General features: G+C 39.1%; 2 protein-coding genes across 2 annotated transcripts; one reads left to right on the forward strand and one right to left on the reverse strand.

Annotated features, from left to right (window-relative positions):
- Positions 1-1,482: 1,482 nt before the first annotated feature.
- LOC143899464 (uncharacterized) lies at positions 1,483-4,482 on the reverse strand. Its single transcript, XM_077409771.1, has 5 exons — positions 4,052-4,482; positions 3,274-3,421; positions 3,110-3,192; positions 2,450-2,594; positions 1,483-2,005 (listed from the first exon to the last, which is right to left on the reverse strand). Exons 1-5 carry the CDS (start codon positions 4,118-4,120, stop codon positions 1,806-1,808), a joined length of 645 nt encoding a protein of 214 aa, XP_077265897.1. The 5' UTR covers positions 4,121-4,482; the 3' UTR covers positions 1,483-1,805.
- A 1,066-nt stretch (positions 4,483-5,548) lies between these two features.
- LOC143899419 (ATP-dependent DNA helicase DDX31) lies at positions 5,549-19,953 on the forward strand. Its single transcript, XM_077409715.1, has 9 exons — positions 5,549-5,745; positions 5,906-7,024; positions 7,101-7,367; positions 7,455-7,675; positions 7,838-8,423; positions 8,513-8,743; positions 12,592-12,934; positions 16,723-16,924; positions 19,644-19,953. Exons 1-9 carry the CDS (start codon positions 5,680-5,682, stop codon positions 19,783-19,785), a joined length of 3,177 nt encoding a protein of 1,058 aa, XP_077265841.1. The 5' UTR covers positions 5,549-5,679; the 3' UTR covers positions 19,786-19,953.
- Positions 19,954-20,300: the final 347 nt, after the last annotated feature.

Raw genomic sequence — 20,300 nt, forward strand, 5'->3', positions numbered from 1 at the left:
AGGGAAAGAGACTGATCGAAAAGAGAAACGGGAAGGGAGAGGGAGGGATACCAGAGAAAGAGAGACGGAGGAATCCTTCAGGACGGTTGGACGGGCGTCGCGACGGGGGTGGAACGGCTGTCAACTAGTGTTTTAAAAGTTTGCGACAGCCTACAAATTGACTCGCTCAGTTCTTTTTAAAAGCAGCGGCAACCAACCACGTCGCGCAACCCGCTTTCCGTCTGTCCCCGGCGCCAGGACCGTGTCGACGACTGAAAAATCCAGTCCTTCTCACGGGGACAAGGAATTTTACAAAGTATCGAACAAATCGTTTAACAAGAACATTTGTTTTTTTTGTCTTACCTCTTATCGAATACATTACTTGCTTCAGTTTACTTCCTTTAGCAACAGAAAATTAATGTTATACATATTTGATAAGTTTTATTAGTAAAGAATTTGTTTCTATAGATTCCTAGAAATAAAATTACAAATTACTACTTATAAGAAGAAAAATTTTCTCAACATTTCATGATTAAATATAATAGTGAATGCTAACAAAATCATTTCTCACTTGTATATAAGTTTCAGTGGAAATTTCTAAGAGATGGAAATAAAAAGAGCAACTTATCAAACAAAATCATAAATCATGTTACATTTACTTTTAAAATAACAAAATATTGAATAAAATAAACGATTGCCTTCCTTATATATAATAATTTGTTATAATAACATATAGATGTTATATGTGCTATCATTAGAGTATACTCCTTGCAAACATAGATATGTTATATGAAATCGATACGACAAAACATCCCCAATAAATTGTATCGAGAGCTTTTCTCTATCATGTATTGTACACTTGATCACCATTCTCAAGAGTATTGCGAAAAGTTGTGGCCATTCTCGGACAAATCGACCTCTATCCGAAGAGACGGTCGATCCCGTATGGCGAATATGCTTGCGTGCGATTCGAATCCAGGAAGTTTAAAAGTATTTCGACGTAAAACGCGGCCATTTCTCATATTTTCTATGCAAGCACGCTCCGCCGGGGGCGCATTTGATACACTCTATTAGTCGCATCTCCCGACTGATTTATGAAGTTACTCTCCGCATTATTATACATTTTCCCCGTATCGAAACTGGGATTCACCGTAGCGAAGTTTAGTGGCTCGCGTATATTCCATTAGGCAAGGAAGATCAATGGATATTCTGCCGACTTAACATCTAAATTCTTTGAAATGCCACATAGCTCTGCACGAATAAATGTATTGAGATCAGTAATTTCGGCTGATGGATAATCAAATATTTTTGGAACAGAAATTTCTGCACGTCTTATTTAAAATTTATATTGTTTCGGACATTTAATTAAACTTAAATTTAATTTTATTTAATGGTTACTAAAATTTTGTTTTATCAATTTATCGCGCGCGCGCGCGTTACAACAAACTTCGTACTATACTAATAGGATCAAATATGTTATGCAATAATAAATTGCCAAATTAAATGTGTAAAAATTATATTGATTAAATAACGTAATCTTATATAAAATAGAAAAATTTTCATCGCGCAGTTTAAACGTGTGAAAGATGTTTATATAGTAGATATTTATTTACATATAACACTACATATAACGCGTAAGTCTTAAGTTATGATGGCAAATAACGTCCACGAAGTATGAAGAAAGAAACCTCTCAGTCTTCCTCTCACATTGTTCTGTAAATATCCCCCTCAATCCTGCACGTACGTTCTAGCAACGGTTCGCCTTAGGCGGCAAGTCTATCAGGATTGTTTCAGCATTATATCCATGATTCTTCATGGAATTTCTGCTATTTAGGTAGGATCGTTGGCGGTCGCGGTGATTCGAACATCGAAAAATTTTGTGAGAGGAAGGACGGTGACTTCGAACCGCTACTAGGTGTCGATACAAATTCCAACACGCTCGATTCGATACTCGCAATTCGGTTCTGCTCGTCATACCATTGGTTTCGAGCTGCTTCCACGACCATCCAGAAATACGCGCTCAAAACTGTAATTATTGTCAAATGTAATTATTGTATATTAGAATGTGCCCCACACACACATATTTTTGGTTTTAATTTATTTTTCAATTACATTTATGGAAATTACAATTTATTTTTACGAAAGACTCAGTAACGGATCATTGTAACTTTTAAATTGATAATGCTAAATACTCCTTTTATTAAACGCTTCCGACAAGATTATTTTTAGAATAAAGTTACTTTGATATTGATCGTAAAAAACATATCTTTTTAATTTATTTATAATAATTAAAAATAAAATTTTTCATCAAACTTTTATCTTAAGAACATTTTAGATTAACAGTGATTTGTTCGCGTTTAATTGCAATAGAATTCGCAAAGGTAATTCAAGATATATTTGTATTCAGAATTCAGTGATTAGTATGCGTTATTTACGTTGAATCGCAAAAGAAGATTAGAAATATACTTACTCAGATAGATGCTGCATATCGTGATGTACCACAAATAAAAAGTAGTCTGCCGGTCGTGTATTATATGGCTACACAGCGCCACGGTCTGATCTATTACGCTAATCGTTTGCAAATACATCCAAGGCACGGCGCTCATATGTCTCCTCTGTGAACGTACGCGGAAGTTAACGCGGTCGTTAGCGAGTTGAGACAAGGCTGTTACGTGCTTAAAATACATCTCGCGGATTTATAAAGAACGCTTGATGACGGAATTTGTATTCGATCGGCGGTGTCTCTGCCGCGACCTTTAAAAAAAATAATAGAAATCGTGCTTGTGCGAGCAGAGTGTTGTATATAAGAATTCTTTACATTGCTGCTGGATATTTTGAGAAAAAAAAAAGAAATTAGAAGGCTCGCGCAAAATTTCTCGCAATACTTATCGAAACTTAATAATTTACAGATGTAAGTAAATTCGAAATTAATTTAGTAAAAAGATGAAAAATAAAATATATGGCAGAGTTATATGACTAGATCAATTGAAATAGACCAACTATTCTCAATAATTCTCTTTTATATATTCGATCGCTTATTTATCCGTTAAACAGCTCTGGTATGCGGTGCGTTAACTTAAGGCCGATTAAGTTATTTAGAAGTAATTACACAATATTTTAAGACGCTCACCGATATCGATCCCAAAGCGAGGTATGCACTGGCCAACAGAAACGAGACGGCGTATATGAGGAAACATATCAAAGCGGCTTGTGCTGAAATGTACAACGTTACGTTATACCATTCGTTTGCGGAAGCAATTTGCGTATCTAACAATAAGTATGACCGGGCCTCACCTTTTTTCTGCAATTGCGTATATCTCATTGCTTGCATCCAATTCACTCCTAGCATGGCCCAAGTCTTGACGGATTCAAAAAAATCATCATCCTCGTCTCTCGAGAAGAAGTTGCTCACCAACACGTTTATTAGTAGAACCGAAGTGGACTGAAAAGGAATAAACAAAAAGCTGAACGATTTGGAAGTAGATATACAAATAAATTAATACAGTTGACAGATTGATATAAATTTTCAAAATTATGTGTGTTTTTAAACGGCTTTGTTCAAAAATATTTAAATTACTATTTATAAATTACTCTTACACTATATTTCGCTTTTATTTTTCAATATGATTAATAAACAATCGAAGTATGTGTCTAAAACAAAAATAATACAAGAAGCAGTATATCTTAAAATAATAATGTTATATTTATACTCCAAAGTAGCGGTGATCAATTGATTTGAGTCGGTATTCGACAACGTCACTCGAGTTATTGACAGTCGCTGCTCGGCACCGGAAATATTGTGTGCGTGCTCATACCAAAAGAAGATCGCACAAGGCAGATTTTATATATTATTCCACGTTGGGGCAACATATAATATATGGTGCCAATCATTATAAACATATAAACAGTGTTCGTGTTTTTCGTTATCTCGTTTCGACATATATCTCATTTCTTCGGCACGATTACATTCGATGTTGTATAATGCAATCGCAATACGCGAATCAGACAGCGCCGTACTCCGAATCCATGAAAAGAATACAGAATAATAGTACGCGTGAAATTTTAAACTTACCATCGTATATGCCCCGATTATCCTCGCCGCGAACGACACACCGATGCAACATAAACTACGACTCTCCATGATCGAAATGAACTTTTCGTCCGATCGCTCTGCCTCACGGACACAAAATGCCCGATTCCACCGGCGCGGCGTCACCTTTCGTGTTACCTTGCCAGACAACACTCGCACGATACGTTGTAAAAAGTGTAAACACACATGGACGGAGATAAACACACGTTAAAAGCGACAATCTTCGAAATTAATCTCGCGCACCGTTGGCGTGTTGTATCGCGCGAGCGTGACCCCAGGAACAATTGCCGAACGTGTTAACGAATAATTAACACCGTTCCGTCCGTCGAATAACGTGACGATTGTCGGACAGGAGTCTCGACTTCGACAGGCGCCCCGCCGAACAGAATCGTTCCGTATTGTTCGACTGTCGCGACGACAATGTTGCCTTAGCTGGTCCAAACTCCGAAAAGACGCGCTAATGATACACCGTTGTAATCATGATATAATCAAACATATGTCAGCGTTTTATCGCGTTATTTCTCAACAGGTCGTTTCGACTTGTCTCTCGTGAGGAAGTCATATTTATTAAAATATATTTGATCCAATATCTAAATGCAGGTCCTGATTGCACGTGTGTTCTATATACGCACGTGCACGCACTAATTTTCAGTTATAACTAAAAATCCTGACTCTAAATCGTTTTAATTACATTATAAAAATTTTATAAATGTAGAGAAATAATGTTATAATTCTTGCGTGATTTTTATTCCCAGAACAAATATAAATTTAAGATCGAGTGATATATATGTAATTAATTTAATCCTAAGTAATAAAAAAATCAAATTTATTTTGCAATAAATTACTTTCAGTGATTTTAAAAAAAGGATGCTTATTATAGCATATGAAAAGTTACATCGATTGAGAAGGACCAAAACCAATAGTCGAAACGTCGTGATAATTATAATATAATTAATAAAGATGATTGAATAAAGTTAGGTCGAATAAAAAATCTTTATTGTTAATAAACTTTATTCTTCGAAAAATATAAATTAATAATAACTACACGCGCGCGTACTTATTTAATATTTGATTTATAAATTTATTTGAAAATAAATCTCTTGTCAATTTATAAAGAATTCAATATTTTCAATATTATATATGTGTATAATATAATACTTCTCCGTATTATATATAAGTACATGTATAAATATGTATATAAAAATATATATATAACATGTATATCACACACACACACACACACATAATTTAATATATTATATAAATAATTATATAATAAGATACATTATAATATAAATAATAAGTATAATATAAATAATATTATGCATACATATAAATTATAGCATCTCCACAATATATAATTGTACATTAGTCGCATATTTTAATACAGTATTATATAATTATAAAGTTAAGAATTTTTATACAATCATCTGAAATACGCGCATGCGCCAGCAGTCGAGCGTCCAGCACTCGCGCAGTTCGCCCGCCACATGTTTCACAACGTGCTTTACGCGGGGTGCTCGGTGTATGTTTATAAACGTTACAGTTTTACGCGTATTTTATTTTTCCGCGTGTAAGGAAAAAGTGATTTGTGGTAAACAAGCGCACCAATGACAATTCAAGATATGGACATCTGTTTAAATGTCACGGCGGGTCCAGCTGTCACAACGAGGAAGGTAGGTGCTTGGTTAGGTTAGATTTAGGTTAGGCGGATCTGTAAGCATGCCACATGTGTGCAAAGAATTTGCACCAATTTTATGCAATTGCGTATGGTAAACTGAACAAAAATCTGAGAAAAAGACTGATGAATAACGTAAAGTAATTGTTTGTGCTTAGAACACATTGAGAAGAACCGAGTCTTCCAATATCTCAATTAAAAGATTGAAGAATCAATCTTTCCATAAAGATGCAGCACTGAGCAGCAAGGAATCAAAGAGAAACGCGAATACGCAAGAGACAGGGCATAAGGGAAGAATTAAACAGAAGTCATTGTCGGTTATCTTTGCCAAGATGCTAAAAGAAGCAAACGCTTTTACTCAAAACATACAGCAACCTCGAATTCCATCTCAAGGTAAAGGCGCAACAGCGAAGATTGCAAAGTCGGAAAAAATTGAACAATCTAATGCAGCAAACAAGAAGCATGTGAAATTTGATGAGATTCCTTCAAAGATCCATTCGAACTCTGACTCCGCAAATGAATCAACTGTCTCCTTTGCAAAGGCGACAAAAGGTCATGTTGGTAAAGTACTGTTGGCGAGAAAGCGAGATGATTTGAAGTGTGAATCAAAGAAATCACTTTCTGATATATTTTCGAGTCAATTAAAGAATCAAAATAAGTCAGATACGCTAAATTTGACTCAAAAACATTACATTCCTAAAAATAATTTTAAATCAGACGAAGAATCCACAGTAGTAGCTAAGGAATCACCAGTTGTAAAATCTAATAAGGTTTCCTCTACCAAAAACTCTGATTCCACAATTGTGTCTTTTACAAAGGCAAAAAAAGGACATGTTGATAAAATATTAGTGAAAAAGAAAAAGAATTCCAAGGGTGAACTGAAGAAATCACTTTCCAATACATTTTCGAATCAACTAAAAAATCAAACTGAGTCAGATATTCTAAATATAACTGAAAAACATGATACTCCGAAAGATAATTTTAAATCAGACAAGAAAAACAAAGTAGTAACGCAGGAATCACTTATTTTAAAAAACACAAAGAAGACAGATATCTTAAACAAAAAGAAAGAGAGGAAACACAAAGAGAGAATTGTAAATAACGATAGGGAATCGGACAAAACTCCAAAATTAATGCACAGAGCTGGTGGAAAAATTTCCTCTTTGTTTGGCAATAATCCCGATATACCAACCATAGGTCAGCGATTTGTAAAACCTGTAAATGAACCAGTTTTTACAAAGATCACTTTCGCAGATCTCAACATTCATCCGTTTATGGTTAGTATTTGTATGTAGTTAACATTCGTAATGAAAACGTTTGTAACAAAGTAACGATTTATACCTCTTCTTACAGATATCAAATTTAGAGCAAAATATGGGTATAACTAAAATGACAACGGTTCAACAAAAAGCGATCCCTCAAATATTCTCAGCTAACGATATTCTAATAAGATCTCAGACAGGATCTGGTAAAACGTTAGCGTATGCTTTACCAATTGTTGAAATGTTACACAAAATTAGACCAAAATTAAATAGAAACAGCGGTTTATCAGCCCTTGTGATTGTTCCGACGAGAGAATTGGCCTTGCAGACGTACGAGTGTTTTATAAAACTAGTTAAAGTGAGTTAGAGGCAAATATATTTTAAATACATTAGCACGAGCATTAGCATTTATTAGATGTCAAAATTACGTTTTAAATAATTTTAGCCTTTTACATGGATCGTACCAGGCTACATAGTTGGCGGAGAAAAGAGAAAAGCGGAAAAAGCTCGGTTACGAAAGGGCTGTAATATATTAATTTCTACTCCTGGTAGATTATTAGATCACATAAAGCATACAAAAGCGTTGAGATTAAATGACGTCAAATATTTTGTATTAGATGAAGCTGATAGAATGCTTGATATGGGATACGAAATGGACATTTCTGGGTAGGTTTTCTGGTTTTTTTATTTTTCAAAAAAATTAGCAATTAAATTTTGTATATAATGCAATTATTATTTAATATCTTAAAAATAAGAAAATTAAATAATAACATGAACATAATTACAATGATTACAAAATTAATTGATAATATGTATTGTGCAATTCAGGATAGTAAGCGCTTTGAAAACATCGTGTTCTAATAATGACGAATCGGGATACGACGCTATGAAAATATTTAAGCAAAATAGTAAAAAGACATTTACAGATGAAGAAATTGAAGAAATTTTGAAGGAACATAATATGAAATTCAAAACAGGAGAAAATAATACCGATGATAGTAAAAAAAAACAAATATATAATTCAAGTGATGACAGCGATAGCGATCAGAGTGCTAATACCGTTCTATCGAGAAAAATGAAAAAGGATGAAAAACATTCCGGTGTGGATCAAGAATCTTATTCGAAAGTGGAAGATGGTGAAAACGTCGAGCGAGATTGTGAAAATCAATCGAAAAAGAAGACAATCTTATTGTCCGCGACTTTGACGCAAGCCGTCGAGAAATTGGCGGGTCTCACGATGCGCAATCCGATATTCGTTGACGCGGCTAAAGAGAATTTAGAAGCGAGCGAGGGCGATATTAGCGAGATTAACGAAGACCTAATAGTTCCGCAAAGTGTAATTCAGAATTACATAGTCACCCCGCCTAAATTAAGAATGGTCACTCTAAGCGCTTACATCGCCGGGAGATGTCAGGTAGGAAAATTTTCAAACTGCATTGTAGCAATAATACATTGTGTCGACTTGCGACTTGTATAGTAGCATTTTCTTTTTTTTTTCTCTAGACTCCTGGGCAACACAAAACACTAATTTTTATGGCCACACAAGACATGGTAGATTATCATACTGAAATTTTGTCCTCCGTCCTTACGAAACCAACTGATGACGACGACGAAGACTCCGATCCGCTGGTTGACGTAGAATTCTTTAAATTACATGGTAATATGACACAGAAAGAAAGGACGGAGGTCTTCAAAACTTTCAGTCAAGCGAAAAGTGGAGTACTACTGTGCACGGTAAGTTATATATTTTCGAAAATTACTTTAAATGCTTTGAACGTCTACGAATATACCATATACCTATTGTGGACATAATTAAGTTATCTTTAATCCTTTAGCGCATTATAAGTGTTTGAACTTCTTAACTTGTTTACTCTTAAATATACATTGCACGTCATGAGTTTTACTCGAGAGCAGATATATACTTCGAAAGATTAAATATTATATAAATAAAAAATATAAGTGTATAATACGAAAGCGTTGAAAAATTAAGAGAGAATAGCAACGAAAGAATAACAACGAAAGAAAAGTCAGGGATATCTGTCGGCACTCCCTATGCTGTAAATTACTTCGTGGCTTATTCTTTCGCGAGAGGGAATTTAATACCTCTGGACCCACGCTGTGTTCGGAGGTTAAAAATTATGCGGGCGCATGAACCCTTCGTAATGAGTATAATTACAATCATTTGTCTGTTCCCCATATCTTGTGCTTTCTTTACGTCACGAAGCGATTTAGGGGAGTCCGAACTTTGCATTAACAATCCTTTTCTATTAACAATTACTAATCTTCTACAAAACAAACTGCGCTGCTTTTCAATCAAATCTCCAATAGTCTAATGGAAAGATATTTCTCATCCGAATCGTAATAAACGCGAAATGTTTACCTATTTGCGATATATCCACAGAAGTGTCTGTTTCGCTAATTGCATTCTGCGAGCGGCGTAATTAATCGTGACGCGATAATGTTTGCGAAGTAACGAAGTAACTTTCTTTCTCCCCGCTCACCGCCGCTAATTACATTCGTATTACGTCGGCCGAATTAATCCGACGTCGAATAACAGAACAGCTTTCTGATTCGCATTGAACTCTCGGCGACGCGACGGCTTTAACTGCCGTAATTACCGGTGAAAGCGATCGATTTCGTCATTAGACGCGGGGACCGTCGAAAATAAAACGGCGGCGGATCTCATTTCTTCATCGACCAATTTAGATTTTAGCGTGAAATACTGTTAAATGGCGCTTTCACGTGTCTCAAGTATCGCGAATATCGGAAGAACTCGTGCAAAAGGAAAGAAGAAAAATATTAAATCGCGGTAAGATTTGCCAATTGTGAACTTCACGATCGGCGTCACGCAAACGAATGACACAACTTATCGTAAAAATTAATTCTTTTCCATCAGGCGATCTCTCTCTCTCTCTCTCTCTCTCTCTCTCTCTCTCTCTCTCTCTCTCTCTCTCTTTCTCTCAAGTCGACGTCCGATTCGAAAATTCCGAAGACTCGCCGCGGGTTCTCGTTATCTTCTCTATACTGTCCTCGTTAAGCCCTATACATTGCGATTAATTGACGACCTGTTCTTTCGAATTATGTCTCAAACCCGTGTCACGAGTCGCCCTCCAAAGAAGAACAACAAGATCAGAATCTGCAAAATTAATTCTAAATATAACGAACATTCGTTCGTCGGACTTTATAGCTTTCTTTTCTCACGATTTTATTTATTCTCGACTATCGCATATGCTATAATTTCTCTGGCAAAACAAACTTTGTCTAAAGAAGTTACGGCACGAATATAATAATAATATTTGCTGCGATGAAACGAGGCAATTAACATGTAGAAAGATTAAAATTACGATCAAATATATTTTTGTATTTCTTTAGAAGCATGAATGTATGATGCTTAAAAATTCACGTCATTTTACGGCGATATAAATATTGATAAATGCGTATATAACATTTTGATGCTTATTATTCTAATTTTTAAAAATTATGTTATAATGTTATCTACTTTATTTACTTTTTACGTGATTTTTTCTAGTTGCATGTTATGCCAATGTAGATTAAACAATTTGCGCATAATTTTTTATTACAAAGAATGCTTATATATATTTTTTTTTTACTTTTATATTTCATTGGTTGCTTATTAATTTCTCTCTCTCTCTCCTGCGAGATTTGTTTTAATATCAAAATTCTTGAGAAAGCCGAGTTTAATATCAAATTTGTTAAATTTGCTTTGTTGATTTTAAATGCTTAATTGTCTAAGAAAGCAGGTAGATTTATCAAGATCATCGAGATACAGAAAATTTAAAATATAAAAAACACGTGAATATATAATTACGCTACTAAGAACATGCAACGCATTTACTCGTTATTATTAAACCGATAAATCCCGGTCGCGCGAACATATTGACGTGACGTCGCCAACGTAGTTGCGAGCACGAGAGGGAGAAGGAAGAAGGCGGAATAATTTACTGTGTACTTAGAGAGACGTCGGGCATATTTAACTCCTTAATGTTGATCCGCGGAATGTGCGATGGCAGCCGCCCACGTTTTACGGCGTCGCTACCATGCACGTAGGTTTTACGGGCCGCGTTATTAATTTCCACGTTGAAAAGCCACGAGGGTACCCGCGGCCGGAATGTTCCGCGGCTCGCAGCGGTGGTGGATCCGGATCCACGATGTGATCTATGGCCCGAGTGAGATGTTTTGAGCGGACGATCCGTTCTCGATCCCGCGGCCCGCGATCCCCCGGTTCCTTTCTTAAACGATCGTTTGTCTTAATCGCCGCCATCGATCGCTCTTCAGCGCGCCGCTCTCTTTACGTGTGTTGAAACCGGTGGCAGGTATCGTGCTTGTATCGTTTTAATGTGCCAAGTGCACTTGCTCCGATTGCGAGCGCCGCGCGCAAATGATTATAGGCTTGCGTTGAATTTTAAGGAAATATTCTTTGGCAAAGTTAACTCCGAGTGACAATTTAAATCGCGATGATATCACATTATATAGTTAACGTTAAAAGCGTTTAATTTATTTTTTACTTTCTATATAATATAAACATTCTATAATTCTATATATAATAAACACTATATTTGTCAAAGTTATGTAAGTTATTTGATGTGTTTCTTTAACTATATGTTATTAAGTTCAAGTTCCATGTTGCAAGCATTGACTTCTCCTTTTATTCAGTCGTTTTGTTCTCCTTAATATTCTTAATCGCGCCAAATAAATGGTTGGAAATTGCTTTATCGATATTCATCGAGCGACAAGATGTAACGGAATCACGGGGCGAGCTCGAGTGATTCGGTCCGATCGACAGCATTTATTTCGATTTCGGGGTCGGGGGTTTATCTCTCGTATTCCTTCACGCTGGCGCCCGGGTCGCGCCGTCGTCGACGTATGTTGAATTAATAGCAGGAAAAGATGTAATAAGAATACACGCGCGGATACACGTCCGTATCGTGCCGCGAAAGAATTCCGGGGTGCCGCGACGCCCCCCCACTGGTGGTCTGGGATTAGTCCCCGGGGCCCGTCAAGCGGAGCGACCCGGCGGAGGCTCTCGCCGCGGTAAATCATCGGCCAGCCGAACGTAGGAAATCAGGGCCGTGCTCAAACGTTCGCCGTTGGGGTCTCGCAGCTGGGCGCCCGCTGCCAGCCGCGCGCATTCACGTCGCCACAAAACGAGAAATCGCCGCGGTTTGTAAGACATTTGTACCAGCAGGTCGCAGACTCGCCGTTGCCGCTCTTGTTCGTGGAACGAGCCATACTTCTCGGAGGAGGTTGGAGCGCGATAACTACCAGGAACATTGTTCCGAACAAATTGCGGTGGAATCACGAGGTTCCGGTTCTTATCCGAATTGTTTTATATCAAGGTGCTTTGTATCTCGATCTAGAAAAGATCCGAAGTCTTTTCTTTATATATCTCGCGTGACGTAATTTATGAATGGTCGTAATATGTCATTGGGATTAAACAGCGGATTTAGATTTAGCCAGTCTTGTTCTTATATTCTTATGTTCAACAAGATTTGGAAGATGTTCGACGTGAAAATTGCCGGTTCTAGGGTATGTAAGATATATATTTCTCTTTTTTTTCCCAGGATGTCGCAGCTCGAGGATTAGACATGCCGAAGGTAGATTGCGTTGTTCAGTATACCGGTCCAATTTCGGCTAGAGATTACGTTCATCGAATCGGTAGAACCGCGCGCGCAGGTTGCTCCGGCACGGCGACAATCTTCCTGACGCCTCCGGAAATCGAGTTCGTGCGGATGCTCGAGTCGAGGCGCATCAGAATCAAGCAGCAGGACATGAACGATGTCCTGGACAAGCTACTGGGGCCCTTTTCCAAGCATAACTCCGTGCAGGCAGCGGCTGTCGCCCTTCAAAATGATTTCGAAGATTTAGTGTTGGAGAATCAACAACTTGGCGCGAAAGCGTGTAAAGGTAAGCGTGTAATATTTTACGAATCGCGCTACGTATTAAAACGTATATACTCTTCTTTTGATACCATAAACTTGTTAATCATCACGAAGACTTGAAGCCGGATATAATATTTATGAATTTGACACTAATTCAATGATTCGATAATGAGGCAAACTATCATATAGTAAATTGCTGCTATATAGAAATAGTTACTTAAAATAGTGTCTTCCTAGTTATTAGCATATATATTCGCGTGTATACTTTAAGAGGTGCGCGTGCAATAAAAGCTTAAATCTTTGCTTTCGTGAGAGGCAAAGTGTTGACGAGGAGCTGCGAAGGATGAGTGAACATCTACTTTGACGCAGTTGGATTGTAACGAAAGCGAGCTGACTTTCAGGGTAGACTAAGCCAATTCCAACGAGCACCCCACTCGCATATAAAGCAACCCCTATACGCGTACACGTTATGGGGCTCTTATTCCGTCTCCCTTCACATTTGCCTCGTTCGCCACTTGGATATTTACATAGTCTATGGACGAGGAGGGATGATCCTGTTTGCTATGCCACGGTTACTCTATTAGGGTCGTTACCGAGAAGAATTTATTTGCTGCAATAATAAATCCATTATACCCGGTCTAATACTCGTCAAGTGAAGACATTAGCCCTCTTCACATTCACGATGACTTTTTTTTCCCGCAAATCCGACAAATCTATTTGCTTTTCCATATAAATATCGTCAGTTAACTTGTTGCTTTCTCTCTCTCTTAAATCACTTATTCTCGATTACTTTATTCAAGGCTAGGGACAACTTTGTCGCTTAAATACGAGTATGTACATGGTTTTAAATTTTTTTCTTATTAAACTTGAGAAGCTTCAGAGAGATCTCTGCTCCATTGAGACGTAATAATAGCAATGTAAACGAATTTTGCATATCTTACGAGGATTACTTTTACGGAAGTGCATTAACCAATAATAGTGTTACGTCGATTGCTATAACCGCGCGAACGAGCATTTCCAAAAAGGAAATTCGGGACCATTAATCTTTCTAAGAGGTTTTCGAGCTTCGAAATTGTCCCGCATCAGCCGAGGCTTTACACGAAGGTTAGCCACGGTTTTTGAGCGCTTAGCCGCCCCAGATTTGAGTGACGTTACACAGCTAACCACTTGACCGTTCCTCCGCACGTACCGAGTGATTGATAGATTAATTGCTGCCGCCGTTCGTGACCTCGGTATTGCACTTTTCGCATGAAAACCGAGGGAGCGAATGAGAGGAAAGCAGGAAGTGGATAACAAATTAGTTAACATCTCTCGATATATCTACCGGGACTATTTGCTGTCAGTCATTTATTTGTCCTAATGTGTGCCCATATCGACAAAAATAATTCAAACTGTTTGGAAAAATTTCTCGCGACAGAGAGAAATATGGTAAAAACAATATTTTTATTACGAAGTATTTTCATCTACCTCAAGGATCTAATAACACATAAGTTGTGTTTTCTGAAATTGATTGAATAATTGTCCAAGAATAATTTTTTCACGCAAATAAAAATTATTTTCAAGCATTCCAATATTCTTTGTTATTTGCATTTTTATTGCAGTTTTATGTAATCGTGCATCTGACATCAGCTATTTTACATTTAAGCTGAAAAAAATTAGCCGTACTTAAATCCGTGATAACGTCGTATATCGAACACATAATACAAGGCATAGTGTTGGAATTAAGATCGTAAAAACGCTCGTGCACAGCAGAAGCACAACAATGGAAAATAATGCGGCACGTGGACACGTTCTGCGCTTTTCGCGACAATTCCGAAATTTATTTAATTCGCGACCGATGCGGAGACGAGCGGAGAAGTGGAAATCTCGCTAATTCGTAACATTATCACCCCAATAGAGCCGAACAGCCTTCAATAGCAAGTACAGCTCTATAGAACTACCCCCGAGCTGCGACCCTCGCCACTAACCTGAGGGATTCATCCCTCACTCCTATCCCATATATATACGATTTGAGCCTCGTGTCGGTCGCTCGGCTATATTCCATTCGTCATAATTCTCTGTAAATATTTTTTAAATATTATAGCTTAGCAGAAGCAACACAACAATTGGGCCACTTAATTGATTTAGACTTATCAAGATAATGATACGTAAATTGATATAATAAACCATATTCGAGATTTAAGATGGTTATGAAGTTGCCTATACTTTATATTTTTTTTTTATCGGGTTATAGTCGAGTTTTCTAGACAGCACTTGTTTAAAAAAAAAAGCAATATTTTGCTAATTATTGTCGTGACAATCGTATCACTGTTGAGCTAATCTTGCGCACTCGTCGCGAGTTAGATTGAATTCGGTGTACATCGTTCGCGCGCCTTTCACAGAGGGTGGCCGATACAATCCAACCACTGAATGTGACTTCCGCCAAAACCACTTACGCTTTGTGGCGAGAGACTCTTAACAATACGATACAGGATACAAATACAATAAGACGCAGTTACATCACTTAGGAACAATGCCACCCCACTCTTACACCCCCGTTCTTCCCGCCGCTCCGGCTTCTCAGTTAGACACCGCCCCCACGTGTGATTTATGTGCTAAATGGAGAAAAACATTTCTCCCTTTTCAACGCTGACACCAAGTCGCAAGAAAGACTCTGGCAGTGTTTCTTATATATATGCGCGGAAAGGAGGAGCTGAGATTGGAAGCAGACGGAAATCAGGACGGAAAACGTTGAGACATACGTAGAGAATTATGAAAATCAGAGGTACTTAGAGGGAATTCAAGCGAAACGTGTAACTAAATCTATTCGGTGATATATAAATTCATTATTTCGTTTCAAGAGAAATAGATGCCGCATTTAGATACAAGAATACAATAGCATTCAAACACTGCCATCCAAACTGCATTTAGTTTATTTGAGAAAGTTTATTAATAATTGAAGAAGAGATGTTTCTTCTTGTATCGTACCTTGTTCCATTATAATCATTGACTTAATGTCATCATCTTACGCGAAACGTCTTCGCTGCTAGAATATATAAATTTAAGCGATCAGGGATATCCGGAATGAGCAACCGGAAGCCGAATTTATCTACTCTATCAGGACCTGATTGTGAGAGATTTTTCACACGGAACGCACGCCAACGGTGCATGTGCACATTGCACATGTCGAGTTCTCTCAGGACCAGAGATCCCCCGGGTTTCTCACCCGTGCGCACAAGCAAGAGACGTTAAGAAGGGACGCGAGGGTGACTATTAGCTGCAGCACTTGACTCGGCTACCTCCTCCTCACCGTTAATGCCCCTTAATAGCCCGCCACGGGGCGCGCGCACACCCCATACGGAATCGCGCGGCCCAACCTCCGTGGAACCACCTAATGGAACTGCGATTAATAAGGGCGCACTACATGTAACCGATCATTACATCCGAGAATTGCACGTGACCTCTTAAACGTAGACGAGATAAGTGTACTCGACGCGCGCGCGCGCGGCACCTCTCGAGTTTATTCACATTTTAGGCTTATTCGTCTTATTGGGAGACTACGCATGAATTTAGTATTTTGCTATTAATTGCAACGTATATGCATAACGGTTCATTATGACAGTACCAATAGTCACGATTAATTTGAAACAAAATACATATTTATTCCTCCAAGCACAATTATCGCACATCACGTGGATAATTACGCTGGTACATATTTTTTATCGTACTTAACGTGTCTGCAAGTAATCTGATGCGCATATCTGCAATGGGAACAACGAGCGGGTGGAAAGATAATTGTTTTATTTTACATAAGAATCGTATTCTCTTCTGTAGCCTACGTCTCCTGGATGCGTTTCTATTCAAGTTATCCGCGCGACATGCGCGAGATATTTAATCGAAAGGATCTTCATTTGGGTCACTATGCCAAGAGTTTCGCGTTGAGGGATCCGCCGCAACGAATCGGCGGGATTGGCAAGAAGCTACACGAGAAAGAAATCTCGAGACCTAGGCACAATAATCGTCTGTCGAACAAACCGTAAGTATAATATTTTCCTTTTCTTTCTAATTTGCAAGGTGTGAATGTATTACGTCCGAATTAATCTTACGCGCGAGTATATCGCGATTATCACGATCGATACGTTCTTAAAGTCCCATTTGTTCTTATCGAGGCGTCGCGTATAGCGGAACTTCGGAAGCGCACACTTTGCGTCACGCACAGTTGCGGCGGACAATATGCTCCCATTTTGGGAGAGGACATCACGAATGGTTGGTCCGGCTGTTGACCCGCTCAGCTGACGTTTCAGCCGCGCGATCGCGAAGCCCATCGTCTCCGGAGTGACGGTATTAATGACGGATTCACGCGTGGCTTGGCGTGTTAACCGCGACGCACATCCCTGGCCCTCCTCTTCCTCTTCCTCGCCGCCCACCCCCGCGCGCGAGCGCGCGTGTACAGGCGTAGCCGACATAGGGCGAGCAATGGCACGCACACGCCATGTGCGGGATGGCTCGGTGCGGCTCCTAGAGAGGTTGAACGCATCAAAACTGTCGCTCTGTGTCATCCGTCATGTACGACGAACGGGCGGACGTGTTCTACGGTGGCTGGCAGCCATAAGCCATACGGCTCTCATCGTGTTCATCCTCGTTGTGGTCCCCGTTCTCCCCCTCCCCCCCCCGAGTTGCGTTCCCTCCATTTCACTCCATCTAACTCGCGTCGTCTCGCTCGCTCGCGACAAGTGTATCTTATTCCTTCTCTCGTTGCTCTGGCCTTCCTCTCTCGCTCGCGTTCCATCTTCATGCGGTGTGCATTTCACATGGCACTCTGCTGGCTTCTGCCCTTCTCCAGGCTTCTCTCCGTCTCTCCTTCTCTCTCTCTCTCTCTCTCTCTCTCTCTCTCTCTCTCTCTCTCTCTCTCTCTCTCTCTCTCTCTCTCTCTATCTCTATCTCTATCTCTCTCTCCATTGTTCATAATTATACAATACGGCTATTAAACAGACTGATGCGACCGCCACTTCCGGTCGTGGCTGCGCCATTTACGGAAACCACGGGACGAGCACGAGCATCCCTCTCTTTGCCCCCGTCGCTCCGTCTCGCTCGCGTTCTCGAAATCCTGAAACTGTCACCTACCCACCCGCTCGCGTGTGCCCTCTTGCGTGTCCTGATTTTTTTGACACGAGCGCTTCCCGCCTTCCATTCGTGCATTATTCTCCATTATTCTGCTTTTAATTTCAGTGAACATAATTTCTAATGCTGTATATAAACATGAAATGATATATCTTATACAGGTTTTCTATTTTCATTTTAAATCTGAATTTGTTTTCCCGGAGTTACCCCGGTTATGAATATACCCTAGTCTTATCATAGCTAACGTATTTTACATCTGTTGCTTGCCATGTCTCCGACTTGTACACGTATACATATACGTACACTTAGTCCGTTGCTCTTTCTTTTCACGGCCGCAAACGAGCCAAGTCCAAACACCACGGGCGCTATACTTCGTAATTTCTACGCCAACGTTCCTTCTACTTCATGTATATCGCGTTGTCTACATCACACACGAGTACCTCCCGCGTTTTTACCGAGCTTTATAATTCCTATGTTCTCCGGCGATCATTTGCCTGCACTGCCATATTCAGCGTTCTCCGTCTCTGTCTTTCTCTTTCCTTCTACGACCACACAGTGGTCTCCTCTATCAGCCCTTTTTTTCGCGTTAAGCGCGGCGAATCTTTTTCCCCGAGACCGGCATTACGCATTAACGTGTTTAATGCGATTTGAATGGGCGTGCTTTGGGTGAGCACGACGGGCAACCGACTGGTGCCCTCCGCACGGGGAGAGAACGAGTCAGTTTTAATGGGTGAAAGGCGGGCACTGAGCTGACGGTCCAATGGATCGAGAGACGACCACGGTATACGCCTCTGTGGGTGCGATTACCTATACGTTTGTGTGCGTATCTTGGCCCAAGTGCGTTTGCGAATGTATGCATGCGTGTATGCTTGACGCGGTTTCACGTCGTCCTCCTTGCAGTCTACTGCAGGACCGTTGTAAGACCGACGATAATTTTCATAGTTTCGATGCTTTGCAACTGGAACGATCAATGCCATTCTACAGCTTAAGGATTTAAAATGTAGCCAATATTTTCTATTTATATTTTCTTTCTATTTCCAATTTATACAGAACTTGCCTCAGTATTAGTATATCTAGTTCTGGAAACCACTTTACTCAAATTAGTAAATAAATTGCGTATAAATTAGATATACGTATACATATGTAGTATACACATATATATTTTTTTTATTGGATATACAACAACGATACAATGCGAATTTTGGACGATAATTATGTTATTTTATGTATAATTCCATTGTAGTTAAAAACTATCGTGTCGATTACTACTGCAAAGTTAATTGCGAAACTTATATGTAAATTATCTCGGTTAAACGGGAGCTGCCATTGTAGACCATAAAGCATGATAACGCGTACTTCGTGCGTGACGCGAAGCGGTGGACAAAAACGTGGTAGCGGACATGAAATTTGGTACGGCAGTTGGTGGAGGCCCACCTCCGTTTCGTCCGCGGGGTGTATCGTCGCGTTTTGATGCGCGCGCGCGCGTCCTGTTTTTTCTTTTTTTTTTTTGCCTCAATTTCCGATTACCGCGCTCTGTCCTCACCACATGTCGTTTACGTCGAATTATCGAAAATTGCGGGTTAGTCCTAATGTGAGAATTAAAGTGCGCGCCGACTGACTGCTCTCACTTCCAGATCTGAAGGGGTGCCGCAAAAGAAGCAGAGGACCCGAGACGGCGACGGGCAAAGAACGGGATTATTGAAGAGGGTTAGAATGCTCAACACCTCCGAATACGATAGCGGCCTCGAACCCCCGAAGAAGCCATCAAAGAAGTAATTCCTCGTGCTTCGTCGCAATTGTATGTACATTGGCTCGATTGTATACATGTTGTAAATAGCAACAGCGATTTCGCGTCCGTGCATCGCTTCTTGTGAACATGCGCCCACATGTTTTTACCCTTGATATATATTTTACAATAAATGCTAATTAAATGTTTTAACCTAATTTACACTTGTTTATCCTTTATCTTTCCAAATACTCGATAGTTATCTTTTTAGTGTTTTAATACGGAAAGATGTGCATCTTTTCGCAATTTTCTTGCGTCTACTGTGACGATTAAATAATATGTATTTACCATTTTTACTATTTTGAATATTCTACGGGATCATCTTTTATTAACTAGCAGAGATTATGGTTGAATCCTGATACACAAAGCAGCATAAAATGAGCAAGATATAATTTTATAATGTATTTATTTTTTACAAATGTTACAATTACTCAATAACGATTGGATTTCTATTTCACGTTAACTACAGTTTCTATTTTTATTACTGTGCGTTTCTGATGTCATT

The sequence above is a fragment of the Temnothorax americanus genome, unplaced genomic scaffold (genome assembly GCF_048541705.1).
Source record: "Temnothorax americanus isolate GAGA-0224 unplaced genomic scaffold, ASM4854170v1 Scaffold27, whole genome shotgun sequence".
Taxonomy (NCBI): domain Eukaryota; kingdom Metazoa; phylum Arthropoda; class Insecta; order Hymenoptera; family Formicidae; genus Temnothorax; species Temnothorax americanus.

Bases quoted from the DNA above. Each gene is read 5' to 3' on its own strand.
- LOC143899464 (XM_077409771.1), bottom strand. From the start codon at position 4,120: ATGGAGAGTCGTAGTTTATGTTGCATCGGTGTGTCGTTCGCGGCGAGG. The intron at 3,422-4,051 runs GTAAGTTTAAAA...ATTCCTTTTCAG, and splicing joins TAATCGGGGCATATACGATG to TCCACTTCGGTTCTACTAAT. The intron at 2,595-3,109 runs GTGAGCGTCTTA...GTACGTTCACAG, and splicing joins TCGCTTTGGGATCGATATCG to AGGAGACATATGAGCGCCGT.
- LOC143899419 (XM_077409715.1), top strand. From the start codon at position 5,680: ATGACAATTCAAGATATGGACATCTGTTTAAATGTCACGGCGGGTCCA. The intron at 7,025-7,100 runs GTTAGTATTTGT...CTCTTCTTACAG, and splicing joins TCAACATTCATCCGTTTATG to ATATCAAATTTAGAGCAAAA. The intron at 7,676-7,837 runs GTAGGTTTTCTG...TGTGCAATTCAG, and splicing joins TACGAAATGGACATTTCTGG to GATAGTAAGCGCTTTGAAAA.